The following is a 25,914-nucleotide window of genomic DNA, read 5'->3' as shown; positions in this document are numbered from 1 at the left end:
TTGAAATCATGCAGGGATCTGGGAGCTCTAATTTCTCCTTCAGTGCTTCACTTCTGGCAATTTTGAAACAAAACTTCACATGTTGACAGGAAATACCTTGTCTAAATAAATGTTTTATTTCCTCTCTTTTTCCCGCAGAAAAAAAATCAGCTGAATTCCCGAAGTAGTACACTTGATCAATCTCTGATACTTGTATCCTTGAGCAAGTGTACTACTCTGAAAGCTTGTGCAGGGTGTCATTGGTTGTAGCTAAGGGGCAGTTGATTATAGAATTGTCTTGTACTATGTCTTTTAAGGCCTGCACATTGGTGAATGCATTATTTGTTCTTTAGCATGTTTTGTGATCGGTGCTGAAATTCAAGAGTTGCGCAGTTTTCAGAGATGCTGAGTAACTGCTGCTTCTCTCTTATTTTGTTTTAAATAATTCAAAAAGATGCTTATACAAAGCTGTGGGCACCCTACTGCATAATTAATACTACAACAAAACTACAGCAGTATTAAAATAAATCAGTCAAAAAGGAGCTCAGCCTTTCTGCTACCTACAGAGAAAATTCTGTCCTACCTTCTTAGTGTCCTAGAAACATACTTCCAGGTCTCTCTAGAAGCAGTTTAAAATAGCTTGGCTGAAGTCCCTGCATTGAAATTTAAGAAAGCATAAAAACAGGAACGAAGAGGACATGCCGCTGGAGAGTTCAAAGGCTACTCTGAAAGGACCAGTGGATGTGAGGTGAGATCAAGGCTTTGATCTCAGTAAGACGGGGTCTGCATTCTTTTGTTTCAATAAAGGTGCAGTAGGATTTAAGCTGCATGCAGGCAGTGGGTGGGACGCAGTGAGATCAGGTGGGTGCTGGGTGTCACCCTGGTGAGTTACATAACCATCTTTTCCCAAATTGTTTGCAAATGAACTCAATATGATCTCCAGATCATAGCTGAATCATGAACTTTTTTTGGATATGTATACTGAATACTTTCAATACAGAAGTTGAAAGTTAACAATGATTCCTTTGTGTAGTGGTCCCTTTTGAAGTAAAGAGCCCTATATCTATAAGAAAACATTATACAGAGGAATAAATTCTACTTTTAAGTCTGTATTTTGTATATAGATGGTTTCTGAATCTTTTCAGCACAGTATATGTTAACATGAAGATTTATGTATTTTACATATGAAAAGAAAATATAATTTTGAACTATTTATTTGAGTATGCAAGTATACTGTCCTTGTTTGATGTTGTTTTCAAATAACCAGCGGAGACCTTTAAGGCTTTGGCATTTCGTGCTCTTCTCTGTAATTTCTCCTTGAATGCTGATACTTGGTTCTGTCTTAGTAATTTGATAATGAAGTTTCTCAGAAAGCTTTTACATCTCTGTCCGCTGGTCTGGCTCTTTTCTTTTGTTTATGGGGTGGTTTTTTTGTTTTTTTTTTTTTAAGTCCACTTCTTAATGTCTATCACAACATTTCCTACACAATTTCACATCTGGCTTCAGCTAGAAAACTGCTGATGTTCTCATCTGTGCCTGAACATCCCAGTGTGTAGCCTGCAGCATGGTGGTGGTGCTGTGGCCTGGCGAAGAGCTGGTCTGAGAACATCAGCAGTGGCAATGGTCACCACTCCCAAACCCCATTTAGCACTGAGCTCAGGTGGAGGATCTGCAGCCGTGTCTGGCCCTTCGAAGGCGGTGTTGTCTCGTGTTGAGGAATTCTGTTTGTTGGTCACTTGAGGCATCTTCTCACATTAGCAGCCTACTGGCCTGTCTTCTTCTAGCTGAGCCTCAAGGTTTACTGCACCAGTGCTCAGGAGACACGTGCCTGCCATAGCTGTGTGCTGATGCTTTTGATCAGGCAGTGGTGATGTGGAGTAACAGGCCACCCTTGATCATGCATTATATGCCTGACTTAATAAGGGCCCAGGCAGGGTCTAGTTCAGGAGAGTAATGCGTGCGGCTGCCACTTGGTGATGCGGTTGAAACCTCATCCTGGTGACAGTGAGAAAAGATACTGTTTGCTGGTTGCCCACAGTGGACCCATGACAACTGATTGTGATACACCAACAGTGTGTTGTAATGAATCCTGTGAGTCATGCCGTTACTTTCTGGAGTATTGGTTTCCTTTAACTTTGCGCTGAAAGGGAGCACAAACGCAGCCACAGGGATTTGTCCCTTCTTCACCTCCATGTAGAAAGCAGCTCTGTGTGGTTTGGGCAGCAGGATGCTGTTGTTGTGTGAAAGAACCTTTTGTACACGTTCATGCAAGGTTCATACAAGAACCTGAAAGATTTTTGGCCACCTAAGGGGCGAGCACCACAGAAATCCTTCATGGATAGTCAGCATTAGCACAGGGTGAGCAGTCACTCTGTTGTCATCTTCCATGAAGTAACCAAAAAGTTGTGTAGTAAATATTTGTGGTTTTGATCAGCTGTGCAGAATACGTTGTGTGACAGACAGCCATGCTTAGGGGTCTGTATCTTCAGGATTGTGTTGAGTCATACAGCTGATTATTAAAATGTATATAATAATTGACACACTTGAAAATTTGAATTTCATTAGGTGGGGGGTTAAACTTAAACATATGAGTTATTTTTTTACATAACACAGTAACGTGCTTACTAGTTTTGACAAAGAGTTTCCCCCGCCAACACAGAGATGGCGGATAATAATAAGCAACTAGACAAGGTTATACAACAAGGGAATATTTTAATCGTCTTCATTTTGGAGGAGACAGGCCAATGTGAGTTAGCTCCTAGACAATCTACTTTACTGATACTTTGCTCAAGCAGATTGACAACATCTTGGAAAAGAAAATAAGTATTTGCTATTCCTGTCATAGACTTCTTTCAATCACTGCGACAGATGTTCCAAGCATGTTGTTCCTTTCTTAGGTTTCTCTACTAGTAAAAATACTGTGGTCTAAATATAGTTTAAACTTGGTGAGATACATTGTTGGAGTATGCTTCAAAATTGCTTTATACCTGGTTTAAATCAAACGGTAATGGGACAAAACTATGAGGGGGGAAAAAATGGGAAAGACTACTTGAGATTTTTTCAAACCCAGGTAGGAATTTTTGTGCAATTATATTTATAGCAGTTCCAAGAAAGTGCTATTTTTTTCTAACAATTTTTCTTCCAAGTGCAAGAAAGTGCTTTCTTTTTCTAAACAATCTTTCTTGCAGTCTGACTTAGGATGAAGACTACATAACGTAGTGAGTTCCTATTTACAGGATTCATTGGTTAGAAATGGAAAATAGAAAAAATAGCTAAGTAGTTCTCTCTTCCTGTATCTTCATTGTTGTCACTTGTGACAGCTGTATGTTATGCATCAGAAAAACACAAATTTTGTTTTCCTTTTTTCAATTGAAGCAGAGTTCAGAATTCAGCAACAGTCAAAGTAACTGAGAAGGGAGGGATAACCAGCAAGCATATGAAATGTACTCATGTTTAATTTGGGGAACTCAAAAGGTGAAAGAACTGTGATCCTCACAACCCTTTTTCCTTCCGTCAATGAGGTGCAGTTCAAAGCTCTTCTCTGTCGTCTCTCCTGCTCACGCAGTACTGGAGACCACTGGGAGAGCTAACAAAATGTTGCAGGCTGTGTTCTGCTGGACAGTAGTAAACAACTCCTCCTTATTACCCCCCTCACTTCATATCCGGATGACTGCTTGCTGTTCATGAGACCCGTTCTTGGAGACCACCACTTGGTAGCTGCTGCTACTGGCTCTGCCTGGAATTGGGTTACGGGGCTTTTCCAGTAACTGTTCCGGGTTCTTCTGTGATTGCAGGTGAAATTCCGGTCAGTGGCATTGATCAGGGAAATGTTCTCATTTGGCTACTGGCTCTCTGAAGGCTTTCTGCTCTCTCTTCATAACATCTGTCATCAGGACATGTGTACAGATTAAATTGCTAAATTGCAGCGTCTAGGATGAGGCACTCATTCGTTTTCGAAAAGCGATGAATAGTTCAACAGTAGGGCACAGTTCAAGGTTTATTTCATCACTTGGACTTTTGCTCTAGTGGAAGAGATTGAGATTTCAAGTTTAAAAAATGGAGATTGTCACTTTGTAAATGTGGTTTTGTTTCATTACTAGATAATTTTGTAATAGGCCATAACAGTACTCGGAGAAGGAGGTAGGGGAAAACAGGTGTTGTGATCTCCAATTCCAAATGGCTGAAAATAGTTGTCATCCTTTGTTTTGTGCCCTTTTTTGGGGGAGGAGAGAGAAGCTCGTGTGGTAGTTCCATGTTGTGAAGCTGGTGGCTGTAGAAACACATCTTGGTGGTCCTTCTTCTGAGTCTTTACAGGAACAAGTAGTTTGTATGTGCTTTGTCGTGAAGCCCTTTGGGCTGTGCTATGATCTCACGTAGGGAGAATACTTCTTCTGGGTTTGTTTTACAAATTTTGAGTGAAGTTCATTCATACTATCTGTCTTTTTCCTTGGTTTCGAGCTTCTTTCGCAACAGTGAACAGAGGATTGTAGCTATTTACTTATTCATTTCTTCATGCTACTTATGGGCACTAAATCAACAGATGTATTTAAGCTGTGAGAACAGTGGGAAAGACTTTGAACATCTAATTTCTCCCCCTTTTTGCAGCATTGCTCTTCTGATTTAGCGGCAGTCCTGTTTCACTCGCCCCAGCAGGTGCTTTATGAAGTTCTTAGGGTGATTTTACTACTCACAGGCTGCTGAATGAACTTTCTTTTTTTTTCTTTTTTTCTTTTTTTTTCTTTTTCAGGGTGATGGTGGCCTTCTCTTAAATGTTTTTATGAAAGAAAATTCTTTATGCAAGAAAATCATAACCTACCTCTTGGGTTTATTCGCCCATCTGAAGAGCCTAGAGGGGTATGTTGGGGTGGTTACAGCATGGCAAGACCATTTTTTCCTGAAAGGTAAATTGTTCATTTAGGGGCAGATGCCTGAGATTCTTCTTTAATTCTTTGTCCTTACCCATTTCTGACAACAAGGTTTGCAGCAAGGTGATGGTGCCTTTATCTTCGTATTGAGGAGTGCTAATTGCTGCAGATGAGGAGAAGAGGTAAAGTTTCTTGGGGGTGAATAGTAAAGCTGCTCCTGCCTGCCATAGCATTTGGATATAGCTAACAAGAAGGGGAGATACCTTGATCTTAACATAACCTTCTGGCAGGGTGCTCTGCCATCTGTCTCGAGACTTGCAATAGGAGATTAGATTGCCTCTCACAAGCTTTCCTGTCAATGCTGTCTCCCCAAAAGGCAAAAAGGAACAGAATAGTTACATAAAAATGTTTTCCTTCAAAATTCTCCAGTATAAAATTCATCTAAGACTCTGATTTAGCTAAGTCTAAAACTGGTGCAAACCATTTTCCAAGGTCCATTTTTCTGCCCATATAAAGAACATAAATAAAGCAATAGTTTAGTATATGGAGCACAATATTCCTAAATAACAGCAAGGAGAGCCAAAAGCATTGATTCACTATTTGATAAGATTTCTTCCTTCAACAGGGGGTACAGTTTCTTTGTAAGAAATCAGCAGGTGAGAGCTCTGAGGAGAGGTGGTGTGCTGTGAATGAGAAACAGAAGCAGCTGCAGACATGAAACCTTGCTGCTGAACATTAATGAACTGTAACGTTTGTATTTAAGGTTTGGAACTCCTTCTGTGTGCTCAGTTTGTCAAAAGTTTCTGGGGGCATCAAGGGCAGGCAGTGTCAGTTGCGCAACAGGCGAGGACCTCAGCCTGTGCCCCTAGTAGCGACCTCACTTGAACTGAGAAACAGACGTCTTATCCACAGCCATTAATGACTGAGACGTGTTCATAGTCTACAGCATTTTAAAGTTTGCTTCAAAAGGGTTCATCAGTGGATAAAATGTATGCATACGCTGCTCTGTGTGGTCCCTTCTGGCTTGCAGCTGCACATCAAGGGAGTTGCGGGGCTTGTAGAGGGGTAGAGCAGTCCTTCTGCTGTGTGCCAGCTTTCTTCCTCATGAAAGGTGCTCGTTCATAGGGATGTGTGGCAGCGTGCAGCCTGTTGATCCTACAGGGGAAAAAAAAAAAAAGAAAGAAAAGTTGGGCTTTATCCTCTTAATGGAAAGTGAAACTTATTTTCTGACCGTATGCTCTGATTTAATCTGAAAGAAGGCAGAGGCAATATAAAAATTTAATGAGGGCAGTTCATTCTGTTGGTTCACAGTGGCTTGGATTTGGGGAAAAAAACACAACGTTAATCAGCACAGTACTTAAGGACTCCCGTTTAAGAATGCTATGCTTCAGTGCTATGTTTCAGCAGATGCTTATGGGCTGCCCTGAATAGTAATGGGTTTAGGAACGTGCTTGAGTGTTTTCCTGAAGGAAGACCTAAGTTATCTTGGCAAGTGTTGTATTATGGCTGCATTTACCTTTCCCATAAATCCCGGTACCAGAGGCAGAGTTCTCTTTCATCTCTTGAAAGGGAACCGGGTCCACAGATTTTTCCACTTCTACTTGGCTGGCTTTCCATGGCTCTGTTGCAGCAATCCAATCAGACCGTCAGAGGTGCCCACGCCGATCCGATTGCACGATCAAAGTCCGTGCCTTGCCTTTCATCCCCCTGTCCCCAGCCTTCCTATGGTTATTATTTATTTTAAGGCATCGAATGCAACGTTTCTCCATTTCACCCCTCCCTCCCCCCCCCAATTTCTATACCCCCTTCATCACTCTAACTGGAAGCAGAGCCAGACCAGCGAGATGCCAAGTGGCTGGGCTGTTTTTCATTTATTTTTTATATTTTTATATATGGTCTGGAGGGTGTGTCAGTGGGTTAATATCAGTGACCCTGTACTCGGTTGGATGCCTGGTGCACCCTCCTCACGCCTCCGAGGCGGGCCGGACCGGGCCGGACCGCGTTGCCATGGCGCGGCAGCGGGGGAGGGCACCCGGGATGGCGGCCGGCCCGCGGCCTCCGAGCCCGGCGCTGGCGGGAGCGGCTCTCAGGGAACGGGTTTGCTGCGGTTTTTACGCCTTTAATGATAATGCCGCTCTGATGAACGCCTCCTGACATCCGCCTTCCCCGAGCAGAACCATCGGGTCAGATCCAGGGTCAGATCCAGCCCTCGGCGGGGGGTCCCTGCTTGCATGGAGGGGGTGCCGGAGGGAGATGGTAGTGCCCGCTGCGGTGAGTTTGCTTTTGGTTCCCCCTTCGCTGTCAGTGCTTCCAGTAGTGGGGCGTCTACTGCCTGCTGGCCCCCTGCTCCAAAAATGCTTCTGAGGAGAGAAGAAACCCTTCCCCAGCTGGTAATGATGTGGTGTCATGGTTCATTGCCTGAAAACGAAATGCACAAGCAAGTTTAACGTAATAAAGGTATTTCATGGCAGCGGGGTGAGAAATGTGTTAGGATTTAAGAGAGTGCACTACTGGGAAATGAGCTTGCGTTACACCCACAAAGCATTTACCGTACATTAGTTATAACCCTGTTGTTTTTGTTGTCTGCAATTGAATAATTTCTTCCATGACTGAAACTGCAGGTTAAGCACGTTTGCTTTGAAAGACAGTCTTCCAAATCGAGACTGCTTCTGCGCTTACCATATTAACAAGCTCTTGTGAGGCACATTTTGTATGCTGTGAATACGAATTCCTGAAAGGTATCGGTGGGGGTTAATTTACTGTTACATAAACAGCCAATGACAGCGTCTCATTGTACTGGAATTGCTCTAAAATAGTTATTAGCTTCTAGACTATTACTGGGGCAAAGGCTCTGTTTGGTATACATGAGCAAAGGCATTTTGCTGTTTGCAAATGTTATTTGTAGGAAAAGGCAAAAATGAACTAAGAGAATTTTTAAGCACTAAAGTAAGGATGCTGCTTTAAAAATAGGGAAAGCCTAACCTTGGGCTGTAATGCAGCCTTAGTATTCAGTTTTACAGCTCTGACCAGATCTTTATGTCCTAAGTTGTACAGGCAGGGGTGAAGCAAAATCATGACCAAACTGATTTTCAGGGAGCTGAGTACTGTACGAAGACGTTTCCAAAGAGTGTTGTTGTTTTCACTCGTGAAGCATGGTCTGCCTGGCACAGGTATGTGTGCAGGCTTCCTAAAGATGCAGAAGTTATTGTACAGCAGAATAGCATCGCCTTGCCGAGATGCAAGTGCACGAGCAGCAGGGTGAATTGTAACCTCAGGTTTATCGAAGCAGCATTATGCGATAGTTGAAATGCTCTGGACCACGCAGGGAATAGCAGAGAAATGTGTGCCGGGAGGTGCTGTGGCAGGGAAGCAGGGGTGCTTCAGCCCCACTGGGGGTGAGCAACTGTTTCTGATCGCTTGTCTTTTTTTTAAGCTTTGAAGCAGGAGGCAGCTAGCTAATTTTGTTGTTTGGTTGGCAAAATAGGCCTGCTACCTGTTGAAGGAGCCTGAAAAACTAACGCTGTCATCTTCAAATGAGAGCAACTGTGTTTACTCCCAGAGCTTCACATGCTTGGGTACAGGAACTTTGCTGGCATGTAGGTGTTTTCAAATGGCTGCGGAATAGCGTACAGCTGTTTTTTTTCAAATACTGGAAATATTGCTTCTTCTGCATTTATGTGAGAAAGCACATCTTTTTGTTTGTTTGTTTAATTCAGCTTTTTCATTTGTCTGGTGCTCATTAATATTGGTAACTACTTTCTAAGAGATAAGGTGACTTATGTTTTGGTTGTTTTGGCCCTAGGGATTTAACACTTGTTTATTTTAAAAGGCAGCATTGCTTTGCATCACCAGCAGTTACTTATTTAGGCTTGTAAGGCAAACATATGACTTTGCGTTAACCTTTCTTTCCCTCCTGCCTCCCCTGACCCCCAAGTATTTCAGACTGAAACTTGATAAGTTAATCATAGTTACCTTGGCAAAGCTAAAAACAAATGAAGATGGATGAAGGTTGACTTTAAATTTTTTTTTGGATAGCCTGGGCACATGCAGCTGAAAGAATTAATTGCTGCTGTTTTGTCAGCTCCCTTTGACAGTGTAAGATTTCAGCAAATACTTCCTCTGTGAAGGAAGTGACACATGCCCTGTCTTCTCCTTTCTGAAGCTTGCTGGATTTACAGGGGGTCTTTAGCACAGTTGTGTACATGTGCCTTTCAGATGTTTGTACATCCCTGGCATGTAGCTAGTGTCAGCTAGTGTCTGGATCTTCATCTTGGTATACTTCTGCTTGTCACAGGGAATTAAGTGTTTGTGCACAATTTAAAAATGGCAGACCTTTTGTACAGTCAATATAATTATGCAGGAATTAATGACATTTTCAATTGAGAAGAGTTCTTGCTCCTTTGTCTGTTATGTACTGTGATTTGATTATTAATCCCAGCAGTGCCGATGGCTCAGGAGATGCTAGATGGCAGGGCACTGTATGTTGTAGAGAATCAGCTATTAATATCAGCTCATCCATTCCTGGCTCATACTGTGAAAAAACATTGAGAAGGGACCTATGACACAAGAGTGGGATTTATTTTGAGGGAGACTCCGCAAGAAAACCCAAGCCCAAGTTTTCCCATTAATATATTTGGAAATCTTTTCATAATATCAAATCTGACAAGGTAAGTCCATGCAGCATATTTTACCAAATACGAACTTCGGCAAGCTGTCTTTCATCTAGAAAGTGGGTTACTACAGGGAGACTGAGAAGCAGGGAGGAATCTTTTGGACCTTCTCTTTGCTGGCATCATTCTGCTGCCTGAGCCAGGGGAGGCCGAGCTGGTTTTAAAGCAACACGCAGGGTTCTTTCGGTGTGGTCCAGAGGTCTGCTAAGATGCTTTATGGGTGCACCCTTCTGTCTGGGTCTTGACTCAATGTATTATAAAGTGAATGGTCACAAACCAGCTTGTGCTGACCACAGTAAGATTTTATTCTGGTTGAACATACCTTTACGTATATGAGGTTTTTATTGCCACTGCAAGATAAATGTCTTTTTTTTTCTTTATAATTAAGTTTTATCTTTAAAGATCATTCTCAAAAAGATAGAAATAGGTTGTTACCACACTTGGAAGTTCTGAGCGTGATTGTCAAGAACACATGGGAGTTGACTTGGGTGAATGCTGTTTTCATTGGTGGTAGTTTTACAATTGGCTTCTGTGGGAAAATTAATTAAAAACCCATCACCAATGACTGAGTGCCTTTTGAAAATCCTCAACTATGTTATTAAGATTTTTGACTTTGGAATTAATTGCTGCAGGTCAGAAGAAGAGGCTATTTTCTAACTACCCTAATTTTGCACTGTGTGTGCAATAATTGCTTACACTGTATTTAGGAGACATGTACAGAAGTCAGGTGTTCTTGCAAAAGGGCTTTGGGCAGCTTTCTTCGCATGGGTCAGATGTGAGACAATCTAACAGGGTCTGATTTTTAGAAAGTCCCTTGCTGAAAAGGAGGCTGTTTCAGGAGAACGGTGCTTGGGCACCTTGACTTACTGGCTGCTTTTGCAGCTATTGGGCCAGCTGTTTAGCAAGATCTGTCAGAGTGCTTCAGGGCAGGGGGAGTTGGTGCCCCTGCCTTGGGTGCAATAGTGGTATGTGGTGAAACAGCAACAACTCATCTTCCTTTAAATCTTTGTGCCATTGGAAAAGGAAGCAGTAAATGAGAAGATGCTCAGGAAGGTATGTAACGGGTTAACTCAAGAGCATGTTTTATGTGAGCAGTTGGCAGCAAACTATCTAAATATCTCCGTAAGACTTCATCTCTGCAGCAACTGTGTTCCCTAGAAACACACAGTAATTCATCATTGCAATAAATCACTGCAGTATGAAAGCATTGTTGCGGGTTGGAGCTGAGGCACATGGGAAGGCTGCAGTTGGCCAGCACTGAACCTCCATATTCCAAGACCATTCCTTAACCTTGAGCCCAGGCTTTTCCTCCTGTAAGCATTCCCTATGCTGTCTCACCCCACCTCCCCGACCTCATCCTGCATGTTCTCCTCTGCCTGCCTGTCACTGAATTGTGCAAAACCAAGTGTCCCCTTCCCCGTTTTCCATCTAACAGGGGATTTTGTGCTACAGGTAGACACATTGCTGCTACCTGCTGCCATTGCACTGCTCCTGGATGCTTTCCAACACTGTCAGTCCTTGCTTTCATCTATGCCCTGGGATTCCAAAGGAGCTGTGAAGAAGCAAACCTTTGTGTGAGATTTGGCTGCTTTACAGAGTCGCTTGCCACAGTGGAACAGAAGTAATAACAAGGGAGTTCCCACAGATGGATGGATACTGTGGGGCTGTGCCAGGATGTTTGGTTTCCTAACAAAATTGTAAACCATTGGAATTCTGGTTCTCTTAAAATCCTTCGTAGCTTTACAGTTGGTCTGAGAACAGTCTGGATTTCAGTGAAGAAGTACAATTAACAAGTTAACAATTTTCTGGTACTCAGGCTTCCCGCTGCTCCGAAGATGCTCGAATTCAGAGCGCGGGCTTGTTGTTCAATGTCCTTTGGTGGTGGTGTCTTGGCGGAGGAGTAGTGTGCGTATCTCAGTTCTGAGGGTGGGGTTAGGGAAGGGATTTTGGCTTCACCACATTTATTCCACAAAATACAGAGAGAGTTGTCTGGATGCAAGTGTGAGGGACAGGAATACAAAGAAAAAGCCCTGTGTTTCAAGATCCTTAACTAGGTTTGTAGGTTTACGATGCATACAGTGCTGTTCATGCAAAAAACAAAATATATGCCTATTAGAACCACTTAAAACTGGAGTATTTTCAGAGTGAATCCTCTGAACATTCATTAATTGATTTGAATGCACAACAGATGTTAAAATCTACACTTAATAAGCATGTACCAAATCATTCCTTGTGGGTATGTCAGATGATTGTAATAGATTTCAAATCTATTCCAACATCTGCAATTAAAACAAGCTGAAATTAGATTCATAGGTCATTGTTGACACTACTCTTAGAAGTGTGCCTCTTTTTCCTGTACAACTTTTTAAAATGTGAAAACTAAAATCTCTACTCACAACTTGCCATGCTTCTGTAACATGAAATTAAAATAAGTATTAACTTAGAGTATTTAATTGTTATAAATTTAAAACACTTTGTTTTGAATTTGACTTATTGCAGTCCACATGGCTTTTCTTTGTGTAGATTAAACAAGAGTGAAACAAAGCTTTAGATAATACATGTTTTTTCTTTTTTGGTTGGGAACTTGGGAAACTGTCCTGGAGAAATATTTCATAATGTAAAACTTGCTGAAACTCCTACTTTCTACAAACAGCTTAGCTTTTGGTAATGGTATTTTCTGATGGAAAGAGGTTTTTGGTGCATTTCCTCTAAGCAACATCTTCTTGTCAACACACAAGCCTACAATTTTCCTGGGGAAGCAAAGCATCAGCCCAACCTAGGCCATTTTAAGCTATAGAAAATTTGCCAGCTACTACAGCCAAACAGTGCCAGCTGTGCCCTTTGGTAATATTAGTATGGGAGAATACCTGTTGGGTCACTAAATAAAATTTAAATTTATTTAGGGTTTTGAAACACCATGGTATCTTGATGATTATTGACTCCCATGATAATAAGGCTCTGTTCAGTTTGCACGTGTGCCTTGACAGTGCACTTCCCAATGATAACGTGTTTCAATTTACTTTGCTCAAATTTTATGGATACATGTTACTTGGTTTGGGGATAATTCTGGGGATAATGTGCCATATAATGCATTTTATTCTCCAATACTAACATACCAACCTCTGATCTTAAAACCTAGTTTTTATATGGCAATTTTAAAGGACAGTATATGGTTTGACATGCTTCATCCACTTCTTGCTACACAGGATTTGCAGTATAATACTTAAAGCCCCTTTGATAATACAGCACAGTTCTTATTGGCCTCTACAAGGTATTCCCAAAGTAAGTTTATTAGTGTGGTTTATTGCAGCCTTCTGGGTTTTTCTGGCACTATGCCTTAAGGAAGCTTTTCTGTTGCACTGTTTGTTTTCAAGAGTTACTTAAAAATGCAAATCAGACATGATATATTTATAAAGCAAAATGTTGTGAACTTAATGTGACCAGCCATCTCAAATCTGAACTAGAAATAAAATATTGCAAATAAAATTTTGGTTTGCTTTGCTTAAGTCTCATTAATTTGTACGATAAGGGGGGGGTATCATTTTCTCATTGCATGTCTTTGGCAATCAATAGTATAACAAAAGTCTGAGGAGTTTTTCTCTCTTGTAGATCTTAAGTTCAACAACATTAAAGAGAAGTGTAGCATGGTTATTTTTAACATACATTTATTGGTCACACAAAACATGAATGTTTTATGGAGGTTGTATTTTTAAATCCTGCCAGCTTCATATTTGTTCTTTTTCCTATTAAAATGTTTAATTTCGCTTGGACAACTGAACATTTTTTGTTCCACTTGAAGTAATGGCAAGGGCAAACAGGTGATGGGAGAGTGGCCTCCAAGAGCTTTCCTTACCCACGCAAAGCACAGGGCAGGTTTTTCAAAATGCAGTTTCTGCCTGGGTTATGCTCAAAGAAGGGTGCGAACGAAAGGAGGAAAGAGCTACGCATAGCTAAAATTTCAGAGTATGTTTTGTTACTAATCCCTGTACAGTCAGTTGTGCTTATTTTTAACCTGTCTCAAAACTCCTTAGTCTCAATTTCTACTCTGCCTGTCTGTAAGTCCTCATACAGCTTGAAGGCAGCTCTTGGGTCTTTGTGGAAACAGAGCTCTTCCCCTGGACTTCACTCTACTGAAAAGCACAGAGTCGAGGTGGCATTGCAAGGAGCAGGTCAGTCAGTGATGTGTATTGTGCCTAGCTTTCTCCTAGCATGGTGTGTATTGTGCTGGACCTTTTGGCTGTAACAGCGTGCACCTTAGAGATGAAGTCAGGTTATCTTACAATACCTGCAAAGACAGGATGTTTATAAAATTTCACCACTTTGCTTTTGGGTAAAATGACTGAAAATAGTGTTTTGGATGAAAGAACGAATGGTACCTCAGCAGCCACAGTGACTTTGTGATGATGTATAGGACCTTGAGCAGGGATATGGCTTTGGGGATTCAGCAATGCTTGTGAAAGAGTCACTATTTTAAATATTTAAATTACTTCAGACTCCTTGGGAAAAGGAGAAGGTGAGGTAATTCCCCCTTTCTCCCTTTCATAGCTCAGTAAGCAGGGTCCTGATGCTTAGCTGTCAGGCTGGGACACAACCAGCAGTAATTTCCCTGCGCAGCCTTTGGACCTGTTGGATCATAATCCTACATCAGCACAGGGGGGTGCTCTGGATTCCTTCATGTTTCTAAGTACACGGGTTGCCATCTCCCATTTCTACTTAGAAGCGATCAAAGATCTCTTGGATGCTGCCTGGCAGAGATCTGTTGATGATGGATGTGATTTGTATCTTCTCAGCATGAGCGTGCTGTGTCTTTTCCTGAACACGTACCCAAATGAAGGTTTCCATGCTTGTTGAATGCCTGTTAGGAGGGGGGAATGTATTTTAAGGAAACTGGGGCAAGTACACATCCTTGCCATAAGGCTCTTGAGGGCTGTGTATATGCTGCCTGGCTGATCTGTATTTGACTTCATTAATGGTTTTTCAAATGCATAGTCCAGTTTTCTACGTCTTGCTGCAGTTTAATATGGTGTGTTGTCTCACTGCTGCCTGCCTTCCACACCCAACACAATGTCCCATTGGCTTTTCATGGGCAAATACTCATTTAATTGTTTGTGTCCTGCTCTTTGCCACTTCCTTTCTCTTGTAAAATGAGTTAAAGGCTTTCATTTAGGATAAATAGTCAGATAGCTGGTGCTGTTCTCTCTCTGTGAAATGACAGAAGGGGTGTTTGTTCCCGGTGGTGGGGCTTGCTGGCATAGCTAGCTTCCTTTTACATCTTCTAGAAGAATGTTCAGTAGAAACCTGATGACCTGCTGTAGGCAGAATAAGTTGCATGGGTGGAAATAGAGGAAGTTCTCATGAACATCAAGGTCTCTTGCAAGCCTGGAGCTCGGCATACGTTCCCATACGTAGAGGGAGAGAAACACAGCCAAGAATTTTATACTTTATTGGGATACTGAGCTGAGGGTCTCGGTGCACCACATTCAGAGCACTCGCATGGCTTTACTTACAGGCCTAAGTTTGAAAAAAATAAAATAAATGTTCCAGCTAGAAATAAACTATTTTATGTATTCATTTTTTTAATTAAAAAAAAAAAAGTGCATTGGAGTGCCTTGGGTGTATTGGGTAATTGTGTACTCAAGAAACGAAGTTATCTAAGTGAAGACACTCCTGCAACTCTAGCCTGGCAGGAAGACACCATAGAAAGCTCACTCATCAACAGAGAACCCCAGTAGGTGGGAAAGGGGAGAAGTTGTAGCTTTTGCTCTGTGCTTTGTCAAAGAGAGAAGCTGTCCTGGGCATCTCCACCTGGCCTTGGAGGCGTCCTGGTTGTTATCCCGTGGAGCTGCTCTTTCTCCTTGGTGTTGCGAGCCACAACCCCTTACCCCCGCAGAAGGTGGGCATTTTCCACAGATCGGCACCCAGCTCCTGTTGCCAGCTGCAGCAGCTCAGGTGAGCTCTTCCCGGAGGCAGGGTGGGAGGTGGAAGCAAAATTTGGGGCCGCAGCTCTGGCTGCCCTCCCAGTGCTGCCTGCGGAGGAGAGAGGAAGGGTGAGGATGGATGTAGGGGCAGCACCTGGAAGAGGTCTGTGCTTTGCATTCCTGGGTCAGTAAGGAAGACAAATAGCAAAAGACAGTAAGTAAATCTTAAGTAGGGACTGATGATGTCCTGCTCTAACTCCCACTTACCAGTGTGGTTTAGGGGAGTTTAAAAAAAAAAAAAAAAAAAAAAAAAAGCAGCAGCCAGGGCAAAAAATAATAATAATTCCTAGGCTACACTGTATTTACTAAGTAGGGACGCTTTCAGTTATCTTATTTTAGTTTATGAAACATATGAGCAGGCCCTAACAGCTCACATTGCTTGGGGTACATGTCAGATTTAAATGGATGTGGAACTTTTCCATGTATTTCTTGTGATTATTTCAATGGCAATTTGCTTTTACAGTGAAAACATTTCATGAGTTAAGTCTGGGATGTGCAGTGGAACGGCAAAGATATTTAATACTTCGCTTAATTTAGAAAAATGACCTTTTAGAGAAGAACACTGTGCATGTCAAAAATATACTGACGAGTTAATTTCTTACGATGTCAATGTGTTAGTTGACTTTTGAGAACAACCTTGTAGATAATGAGTTTTATCTTAGATCTGTCTGATTGTAGTGCCTCTCACAAATCACTTAATGGTTATAAATACATAGCAAAATTTGGAAGCAAAAAAAAGATAAAAAAACAAACCACCAGCAACAAATAGACCACCCAGGGCTGTCTGACTAGCATGGGTAGATGTAATTTGAAATGTTATTGCAGTTTTAAGACCAGCTCACCTTTCCACCCCTCCACTCCCATCACCCCCAAAAACCTACCTTGCAATGCTATCTGGAGATGGTTTCTATTAGGGCCATTTAAAAGCAGAGGAAAGGTATGCTATGCTGTGTGCGTTATCAACCTTGCATTGCATTAGAAAATATTAACTGTTTCCACAGACTAAGGCAACAACTTTGTCTGTAAAAATCTGCAAGAAATTTTGTGGAAACTTCGGTACTTTTCGGCTTCTGACTGCTTAAGTTGATTTGCGTTGAGAAACTAATCTGGCTTGCTGTGCCAGTCAAAGTCAGCAACTTCAGTGGGTTTATTTGTGCAAACAGTGAGAAAGGTTCTGCGTTTGATACGAATGCTTTTAGCTTTCTGGTCCCCGAGAATTATTTTCTTACAGTTAATTACGCATCCTTAAAAATGTATACATCTGTATGCATATGTGGAGGGAGAGATGGCCCTTGGGTTTGCAAACTGCTGAGCTTCTGTTTGCCAGTCGGTGCTTTTAGTGTTGGTTTGAGTCAGAGCAGCCTCCGAGATGTGAAGACAAACTTGGATTGGGAGACTTTTAAGCCAGGTCACATAATAACGTAAGTTGAAGCATGTGCTACATACAGGCGCTGATTTCTGGAGCACCATTGCACCTCATTGTTCCCGTGTGCTGCTTTGCATGTCACTGCTGGGCTTGCTCACAGCAGTGTCCGGGACGTAGTTTGTTTGGGCAGAGCCTGGGATTTTCAGGAGCCAGCTCAGCAAGGACAGTCTTGTGAATGGGTTTATATGGAATAAAACATGGCAGATCTCCGAGGAGCCTGCCAACAGAGATGACAACAACAACAAAGTCACTGCTGAAAATAGGAAAGCTCGCATTGCTATTTTGATGGGTGTTTTTTGCTTGGATCAGTGGGCAACAAGTTACTGTAATATTTTGGTGGTTACAGTCAGGTCACTCCAAAGCAGACGCAGCCAAGCATTTTTGGTAATATTGAGAACATGCTCCGAACTTTGCTACGGCAAACTTACTGTAAATCTGCAATGACCTCTTTTTGGGTGGTAGTTTCTTAGAATAAGTGGCAAGTCTAAACTGTACTGCGCACATGTGGTGTTATTTCATATGAAACAATGTCAGTGTCTAAAGCAGCCAAAATTATTTTTAACACTTTCCTCACTTCTGTAAAGCAAAACCAGACTGATTTACCAGTATCCTAACGGTGCCCTTTGCGAAGTGATCTGGAGAGAGAATAGCAAGTGCTTCAGTGGGCAATTTTGCAAGAAATGGCTGTGGACCCTGGGGTTTTGTTTTGTTCTGTGGCTTTTTTTTTTAAACTTTCATGCCAGGCAATTAGTAGCTGGGTGGTGCTCTGAAAATCATGTTTGATCTCTGTTGAGAACATTACCTGTTTGCCCTTACCAGGGTATGTTTTTATTAATAATAGGAGTGTCGAGATTGTCCTGTATACACCTTCAGTACTTCGTGGCAAAAGCCCAAAAGCCAATATCTCATTGTGTTTAAAAGGATTTCTTTTCAATGTCATCTGACAGAATTGATCAATGAATTCATTTGCAATGGGAAAGCTAAATCTAAAACATGTATTTAAAATATCTGCCTGAAAGTAGGGAGGAAATGAGAGTTGAGATAAATTGGTTAAACAAAGCCTTTGGGAAGTTCAGCTGCTAAGGCTTACATCTTGATATTGCACATAAGATTTATGAGTTTTCAATTTGTTCTTTTTTCCCAGTAGTGCGCAGTTTGACCTTCCCTAAAACATTTATTATTTTATATACCTGTATTATGTCAATTTTTTTCCACTTCTCCATAAATAAAACTGCTGTGATCTTTTAGACTTCTCTCATCTAGAATCTTCAGCAGGCTCCTAAGTAATTTTATTGCCTTTTGAACTTTTTCTGTTTCTGCTCTTTTCCTTTCAAGATAAGGCAGCCAGCATAGAACATGGTTCTCACTCATAGCACTGCAATAATTATATTATTATTGTCTATATCTTTTCTTAATGCAACCTGACATTTTGTTCATCTGCAAATGCCCCTTCCCAAAGCAATCAATCAAAACAACCACAAAAAACAGGTGATCCCTGTGCATTATGTGGCTGTTTTCAGAGAATCATCAAGAACTGTGGGTCAGTTCCTCAGTGCTGTGTACCAGAAGGCTATAAATTAATTATGTGAGTAGTTTAAACAGATAAAGGGATTTGACCTGTTTATTTCCTTCTATATTTTATGCTTTGATCATGGCTTTTTCGCTTAGCATACTTTTAGGACGGCCTTCCAGGTAAAAACGTTTTTCTATAATTCACAATTTAGGTTTTTAATATACTGGTTGGGTTGCATTGCTCTTGCTGTCTTATGAGGAGATGACTCCCACGGTGTCATAAAGTAGACTATATTTAAATCATGGATTAAGTCAGGTATTTACACTGTTTGCATGCTCAGAACTATGTCCCTGTAATAATTTGAAAATATGTTTTTTTCCCCCATTTCAGTCGTGCTTTTAGAAGGGTTTTCTTTCCAGTGAGCACCATGAAGTTTGTCTCTGCTTTTCTGCTACATTTGGAGTAACAATTTCCAAATCTTTTGTTTGCCATAATGTGTGAGCTAATGACACTGCAGCCACCAAAATCTTCAAAATTAGCTACCAGGAGTGCGAAAGCATGAATTTCATCCAGCTGATAATTAGTAATTAAGGTCAAATTCTGCTACTGAATTCTGTCTTGAGTTGATAATGAATACCTCCTAAGTATTTAATTTGAATAAAACTTAATTTCTGGAAGTTCTTAAAACAGTCACAGTTTAATACACTTGGAAGCAATTACTAAATGGGATAAAACAAATGAAAACTAAAGTATTTAAACTGCCAAACCATAAACTTCATCTGAGTTGAGAGTATTGTGTTTTGTTTTTTTGTTTTGTTTTGTTTTTTGGAGGGGAGGTATTACATGAAGCATGAATCCAAAAGCTGAGTAGCTGACTACATAAGAAATTGATTAATCCTGAGGCATACAATAAAAAGTTTAAATTTGGTTTGTGGTAATCAATTGTAACCACAGAAAATGAGAAACTGAACAGAAAGACTGCCAAAGGTGAGAAAGCAACAGGTTATCTGCTGTGAAAGTGTATTTTTGATTAATTTTTGCTACCTGTAAGATAGTGTCTAATGTTTTTTTCATAAGGGAAAAGAAATAGAAAATCATGTGTTCAGTGTTTTCTTACTTCCTGTGATTCCTGCTAAGTAGAGGCCTCAAAGCATAAGCTGGTCTATGGTCTTCAGAGGAGGCAAAAAAGAAACAGAATTTCAGAGTATAATTTCTACAGTGCATACACCATTTGTTGGCTTTATTTTACTTTACCGTTTTAACCATGTATGATTTTTGTCTCAGTTGTCCTTCCTCTGGCTGGAAATGTGGAAAGTTTGAGTGGAAAGTTATTTTAGCTGAACTATTTATTAAAAAAAAAAAAAAAAAAAAAGGACCATATTTTGGGAGACAGTGGGATTCGGCCAACCTCTTTTCAATGGTTTGTGGGGACAGGACAAGGGGCAATGGACACAAAATGGATCACAGGAAGTTTCACACAAACATGCGAAAGAACTTCTTCATGGTGAGGTTGATGGAGCACTGGAACAGGCTGCCCAGGGAGGTTGTTGAGTCTCCTTCTCTGAAGATATTCAAGGCCCATCTGGACGCCTACCTGGGCAACCTGCTCTAGGGAACCTGCTTTGGGAGGGGGGTGGGACCTGATGGTCTCTGGAGGTCCAACCCCTACAATTCTGTGATTCTGTGACCATTTAAAAGCTTAATAGTTTTAGAAATTTGGGGTTGTTTCCTAAGGGATAAATTTTAGCGCTATTGAGAAAATGTCAAAATGGGCATATTAAAAAGAAAAACAAAGTATTTCCAGAATATTATAGTGGCTTTGAATTTTCATTGTATCAGTCAAGTAGCACATTCTAATTTCTTCTCCCATTCACCATATTTTACAGAAGCCATTGTTTCAACGACAAAAATAATAATGTAAACAAGTTAAAAAGTCAGATGCAAGTCTTTCTACATGGCACAGGGCTAACAATTGCAAAACCTTCTTGTTGAAGAACAAAAACTATGTGAAGACTTGAAGTCCCTGGATGCACAATTGGGCGCAGGGCTCGCCAAGCTCCATCGTTTGCTTCCAGACACAGTGTGCTGTGGCTGCCTGCCATGTGTTCCTCACAGCCCCCTCATCTTCAATCAGACAACGCAACATGGAGCTTGAGTGCTAAGTGATAAAAGGCAAAAACACACAGGGCGGTGTTCAGATTGCATCACATCGTCGTTTTGTGGGTGTCTAAGAAGCAGATAGTTAGTTATCTCCCTTAAACTTGCAATAGGTAAAGAAAATTTCCCCAGTGTACCCAGGAAAAGGAGGTGAGGAGAGCTAGGTTTGTTTCAGTTTAGATTTTACTTGGTTTTACGATTTTTTAAAAAAATTGTAGTGCTTTGTTGTTCCACGGGAATAGGACCTGCACTTCATTTGGGATGATTTATAAAGTGGTGAAAACAGTAAATAATGTGAATGGACCTATAGAGTTTTTGCTTTGTTTTTCAAAATACTGGTTAGCATATTAATAAAGCACTTAAATAGCTATGAAGTAATACTACCGTAATTTGCTTCCTATTCTTTATTTACTAAATGAAGCCTTCTTAGTTTCTTGTAATAAGTAGCTTTTTGTATAAAAATTAATGAACTAAATTTGCAGTGTCAGTGTTCCATTTTCTTTCCCCAAGAGCTTCTTTGTTGTTCAAGGTTATCTTGGAGATAACCAAAGAAGGAATGCCAAGAAGATAGTTCAGCCTACTTCCTTTTATTTCTTGGAGAGAGAAGGAGAGAGAAACTTCTTGTTTTTTCTTCAGATTTGGTGCTCCTTAGAATCTAGGGTGCACGGCAGATTTCTTTTACCACCACCAACGTATTCCCCTCAAGCCCCACAACCGAAAAACCCTCCAGGTTTCATGGGGCTTGGGGGGTCATGGTAGGGGACCTCTTGCTGTGTGGTGTGGGGCACTCTGCAAGACCAGCATGCAATTTCTGCTTTCGTGCGTGAGTGGTGATTTCATAACAACTTGTTTCTAATGGTTCTTGAAGGTAGTAAAATAAAAAAGCTGCAGCATTGTTTGTAATTTTAGGTTGTCCTGGTCTGCTGGAAATGTATTGGTGAACGCATGAACCATTTTTGTTTCCTTTCAGCACAAAACTCCTCCCTGATACGTCTGAATTCCTCTACGTGTGTCTGCCAAATTGCCCCCTTCTCCCCCAAGTAGCAGCTTGGGATGTGTCTGGTGAAGTTGGATGATTTAGACTAATCTGCCCACAGCTTCCCTTCTGATTTTCATTTTTCTTTGGTTAATTCCCTCTTCTTCCTCCTGCTTGACCTGTATTTTTCCATTCGGAGCTGTTCTGCCCCTTGAAGCAGGTTGCTGAGGGAGCGCCTGAGGGCACTGCAGGTTGTGTCACTGCTCCCCGCGGGTCTGGGGGAGTTCCCATGCCTGGGCTTACAGATCACCTCTGCTTTGCTACTGTCTGCATCCCCAAACCCAGGCACCCCATGCAGTGTTCCTGAACAGAATATCACATTTTCATCCTCAAAATTGCCATCTGCGGTCTAATTGTTTGCCCGGAGGAGCGAACATGAACTCCCCATGGCAAGTTTCTGTGGGTAAGCCTCTTAGAATGGCAAATACCGTGTTTATGGCTAGAGCACACTGCTAACAAGAGAGCATCGTATCTTTGTGCCTTCACTTAGGTTTTGTGTTTCAGGTACACGTGATCCTGCATCAGCTTGTAGCTCGACCAGCTTTCAAAGCATTTTGCTTTTTGCCAATCCAATATTTGTTGTTGTTTTTCCACTTTAAAGCTGCAGCTCATAACATTTCATGCAACATTTAAAGGAAAAAAAGGGACAAAAATAGAAGATTACTTTGGAAAGACAAACTTTAGAAGTCCACAGCTGAGCAAGATCTAGCGTAAGAAGTTAATTGTGGATTTTTTAGATGCTTTGTTTTTTCAGCAGTAAGACCCACTGATGTCATTCTGAGTGGACATAAGTTTGATTCATACACTTCAGTGTGTAACATTAAGTCATGTTAAACTCTTGGAAAAACAAGCAAGCAAAAAATTTGATATGTTAGTTTGAATAATGGAAAGCTTTAACTTTGCATTTAATGCATAGTAGTACTAAAGAGGGCTTTTGAATTTGAAGGTGATTGTGGTTCTGCAGCAATGTTCAAAGTGGATTTACCAAATAGCTTAGAATTTAAAGTTGAGATGTTTTTTGGAGAAGCAGGTATTGACATGTCCTCAGAAAACAACATTGAGGTTGGGCAGAAGAAAGGATGGAGCAGAGCCAACTGGATGTTGGTCTAGAAGAAGACCACAGGCTGTGTTAGAGCTAGCCCAGTTATAAGAAAGATGTATGGAGATGCTGGAGTTTGGTAAGGGATGGATGGGCAGTGCGGCGGGGGGACAAACCACAGGCATGTTCTTTGAGCTGTCTGGTGAAGGCACAAAGAAATTTGGAGAGGGTGGGTTTTAAAGAAGATAGAGTATTGAGTAAGCTCCCTCCACATGCTGCCCCCCCCCCAACCCCTCTTGTGCGTAAATTCATTGAGAGGCTGATACTTACATGTTTTGCAGTCTATACCTGTTCCGTAGCAGACAAATGTTGCCTGCCATTTTGTAGTTAATTTAAATGTGCATCTGTCAATTCTGGTTCTTCTGAGTGATCCAGGAAAGAGCACGAACAGTGAAGTGACAGCATTGCTGATTTGATGGAGTTACCCGTGGTAGTAAAGATGAAGTTGCAAAACGAAATGCAAAGCATTTAAAAATTAAATTAGGTTATAAAATGACAAATGAAATCCAGTGCAGATAAATGCAAAGTGATATCCATAGCAAAGATATTCTAACTTTTCATTTAAATTGAGTTGCTATTTTACACTCAGGCATGAGATCTTGAGGTCATATATTTGTGTGGAGGAGTGAACTCTACTTGCTAGCTGTAAAAAAGCAAATAAAACATTGCTAATGTTTATGGCAGCTGTAGAGGAAAACATACCTGTCGCAGTACATGTCTGTGGTGTGCCTTCATCTTGAACAGTGGGATTCATTCTGACGTCTTGCTCCTAATTTTCTTTCCCTTCCTCACTTCTACCTCCACCGTGGAGGTCATATGAAAGGCTTTTTTTTTTTTTTGAGCCTCATCAAATATATTTTGTTTTTGTTTTTTCTTCATAGCCACCGGTACTATTTATTTACTTAATATCTGATAATTATAACAACTTCAGAATCTAAAGTCCTCCTAAAGATCTAATCTTTTCCACTATTTCTATCAATCAAGGTTTCGGGATCTCAGTAAAGAGATCATTTTTAAGGTATGCTAAGCTTAAGAAAACTAAGGTGTTTTTAACAGGGTTGCTGGTGCTTTGGGCTCCCGAGTGCCGAGTTTATATATTTGCATGATTTCTGCCTTGTAAACTCAGTAGTGCTTGAGGAGCTCCAGAAATAGAAGTAGAAATTAAAGAGCAGTTTGACCCTTCAGAGAACTTGAAGAAAGTCTCTGAGCTATTGTTTCAGGTGATGAAACACAAGCTTTCTTGTTGCTCTGCTTGTTGAACCAGTTCTGTTCCTTGCTGAGTTTGGTAAGCACTCCCTCAGCAGCTGCAAAGCTGAGTACGAGGGCTTTTGGAGTACCAGAAAGCTTAATGGAAAATTGCTCCCTGTTTGGCTGGGGAGTGGCTGGCTCAACTAATTGTTTCTTTGGTATAGTCTGTGTTTGAGACAGTATAGAAATTAAAGAAATCTTTTGTGCCTCGTGTTATTTTTACATATGTTTCTGGTGAGTGGAAAATTTGAGGAAAAAAACACACAGGGGTTTCACTGGCATTCATTTAATCTTTGTGTCAGGCTTTAAAAAAAAATAAAAGAATAAATGAAAAACAAATTTTTTCTAGTTCTGGGGCACAAGATCAAAGGACAGTGAACCCACAGGGGGAGGGAGAAAGGAGAGGGACCTGCATCGGTACAGAAGGCCTGAAGATGCTCGTGGCAGCACCTTGGAAAGGTGGTGAGCTAAAGCAACTTGTTGTCAGCTTTAAAATTTTACTTTAACTTTTAACCCCAATACTGGGGTAGGTATAGAAAAAAACATAAAGCTGAAATGAAGCCTGGAACAGTAAATATCCTAGAGGCTCTTAAATAATTATTAAGCAGATTGCAGTGATAACAATCACCCTGTCCTAGGTGGATAGGTAGAATCTGGATGTGCAGAACAATGCACTAGACATCAGCATAGCAGTGTTATAATTGTTTTGCTAGATGACTGATTAGAAGTCATGCAAATGTAAATGCAATCAGTACTGTTTCTAGTTCGTTACAGAAGTGAAACAATGTGTAAGTGAATTATCTCCCTGGTCAGGGCTCACGTGTGTCGCAGAAGTAAAAGCGGGTGGAAAGATGTCCAGCACCAGCAAACCATTCCGAAGATCTGCCAACCTCTGAATTCTTGGGCTAGACAGTTACTGAGGTGTCTCCTTTGTCCTATATCCTTCTGGAAGAAAATGACCATCCAAAAATCCTCCCAACCATGACCCTTGTGTGCTCAGCTTTTGATAAGTTTCAATGCTGCATAATAAAAAAATGTCCCGAAAAGTTGGAAATTCCGCAATAGTGACTCAGCTTGGGTTCCTATGTGAAGTGTGTATGTAATTTATGCGCATACACCCTGTCAGTCTCATCAGGAGTCCTTGCTGTGCTTAAGTAATATGTATGTGATGGCAAGGATAGAGCTGTTTGTATACATAATTTATATATAACCTCTATATCGAGTTCTTTATTGTATGTATATACAGTATAGTTGACCATTGGTGATACTAATTTAATCTCCGATTTACAGATTGTATTTTCAAATATGCAAGCTTTTTTTTTTCTGCTTGAAATGAAAAAGTAATAGGAGGATTTTTATCTTCTATTTTTAAGGGGGTTATGTAAAGAATCTGTCATCAGTTTTTCATTTTTCGATGCAAATAATTATATATGGCAGGGAATATGACGAGCATTCAATGTTAATATTAAAATGAAAATGTTTAAAATTTTCCTGAAAAACTGATGAAATAGGCCATCAGTGAAGGTTATAATGACTAGTAGAACACATTAAGATGTTTTAAATCTCATTCAAAATGTTTTATAAAAAAAAGTTTGTAGTTTTTAAAATGACAGCTGTCCCTGCAACTTCCCACTAGTTGCTAAGAGCATTAAACTGACATTTCCCAATTTTTAAGAGATCTTTATTTTCCCCTCTTTTACAGCTTCATGAGCAACCTTCAAACCCAGTACCATCTGACAAACTGGGATTTAATCGTTTCACCTTGCGTTTGTGGTGGGGTGGGATCAGCTTTTGCCTCATCTGATCTTTTCCTTTTAATCTTGAACGTTCCTCATTAAATGAGAAAAAAGAAACATTTGGGGTCAGAAGAATGGTTTTTAATTAAAAGTAGATTTAAATTTGAATGTCATATAGGTTTTGTGAAATGTCTTTTTGCTGCTGTT

General features: G+C 40.8%; 1 protein-coding gene across 8 annotated transcripts in view; it reads left to right on the top strand.

The window, feature by feature from the left end:
- The window catches only part of HIVEP1 (HIVEP zinc finger 1), a 132,613-nt gene that overhangs the window by 34,141 nt on the left and 72,558 nt on the right, over positions 1-25,914 (top strand). The window contains exon 1 of one of the 8 annotated variants that reach the window (XM_040546084.1): positions 6,885-7,115. The exons of the other annotated variants lie outside the window; for them this stretch is intronic. Coding sequence (XP_040402018.1) covers positions 7,076-7,115 — 40 coding nt within the window. The 5' untranslated portion in view covers positions 6,885-7,075. Of the gene's footprint in view, positions 1-6,884; positions 7,116-25,914 lie in introns of those variants that run through there. 8 annotated transcript variants of the gene reach the window in all.

Source organism: Cygnus olor, chromosome 2, assembly GCF_009769625.2.
Source record: "Cygnus olor isolate bCygOlo1 chromosome 2, bCygOlo1.pri.v2, whole genome shotgun sequence".
In the NCBI taxonomy this organism is placed as follows: Eukaryota; Metazoa; Chordata; class Aves; order Anseriformes; family Anatidae; genus Cygnus; species Cygnus olor.
The sequence above is the reverse complement of the archived record's forward strand: the minus strand, read 5'-3'. Positions and strand labels throughout refer to the sequence as shown.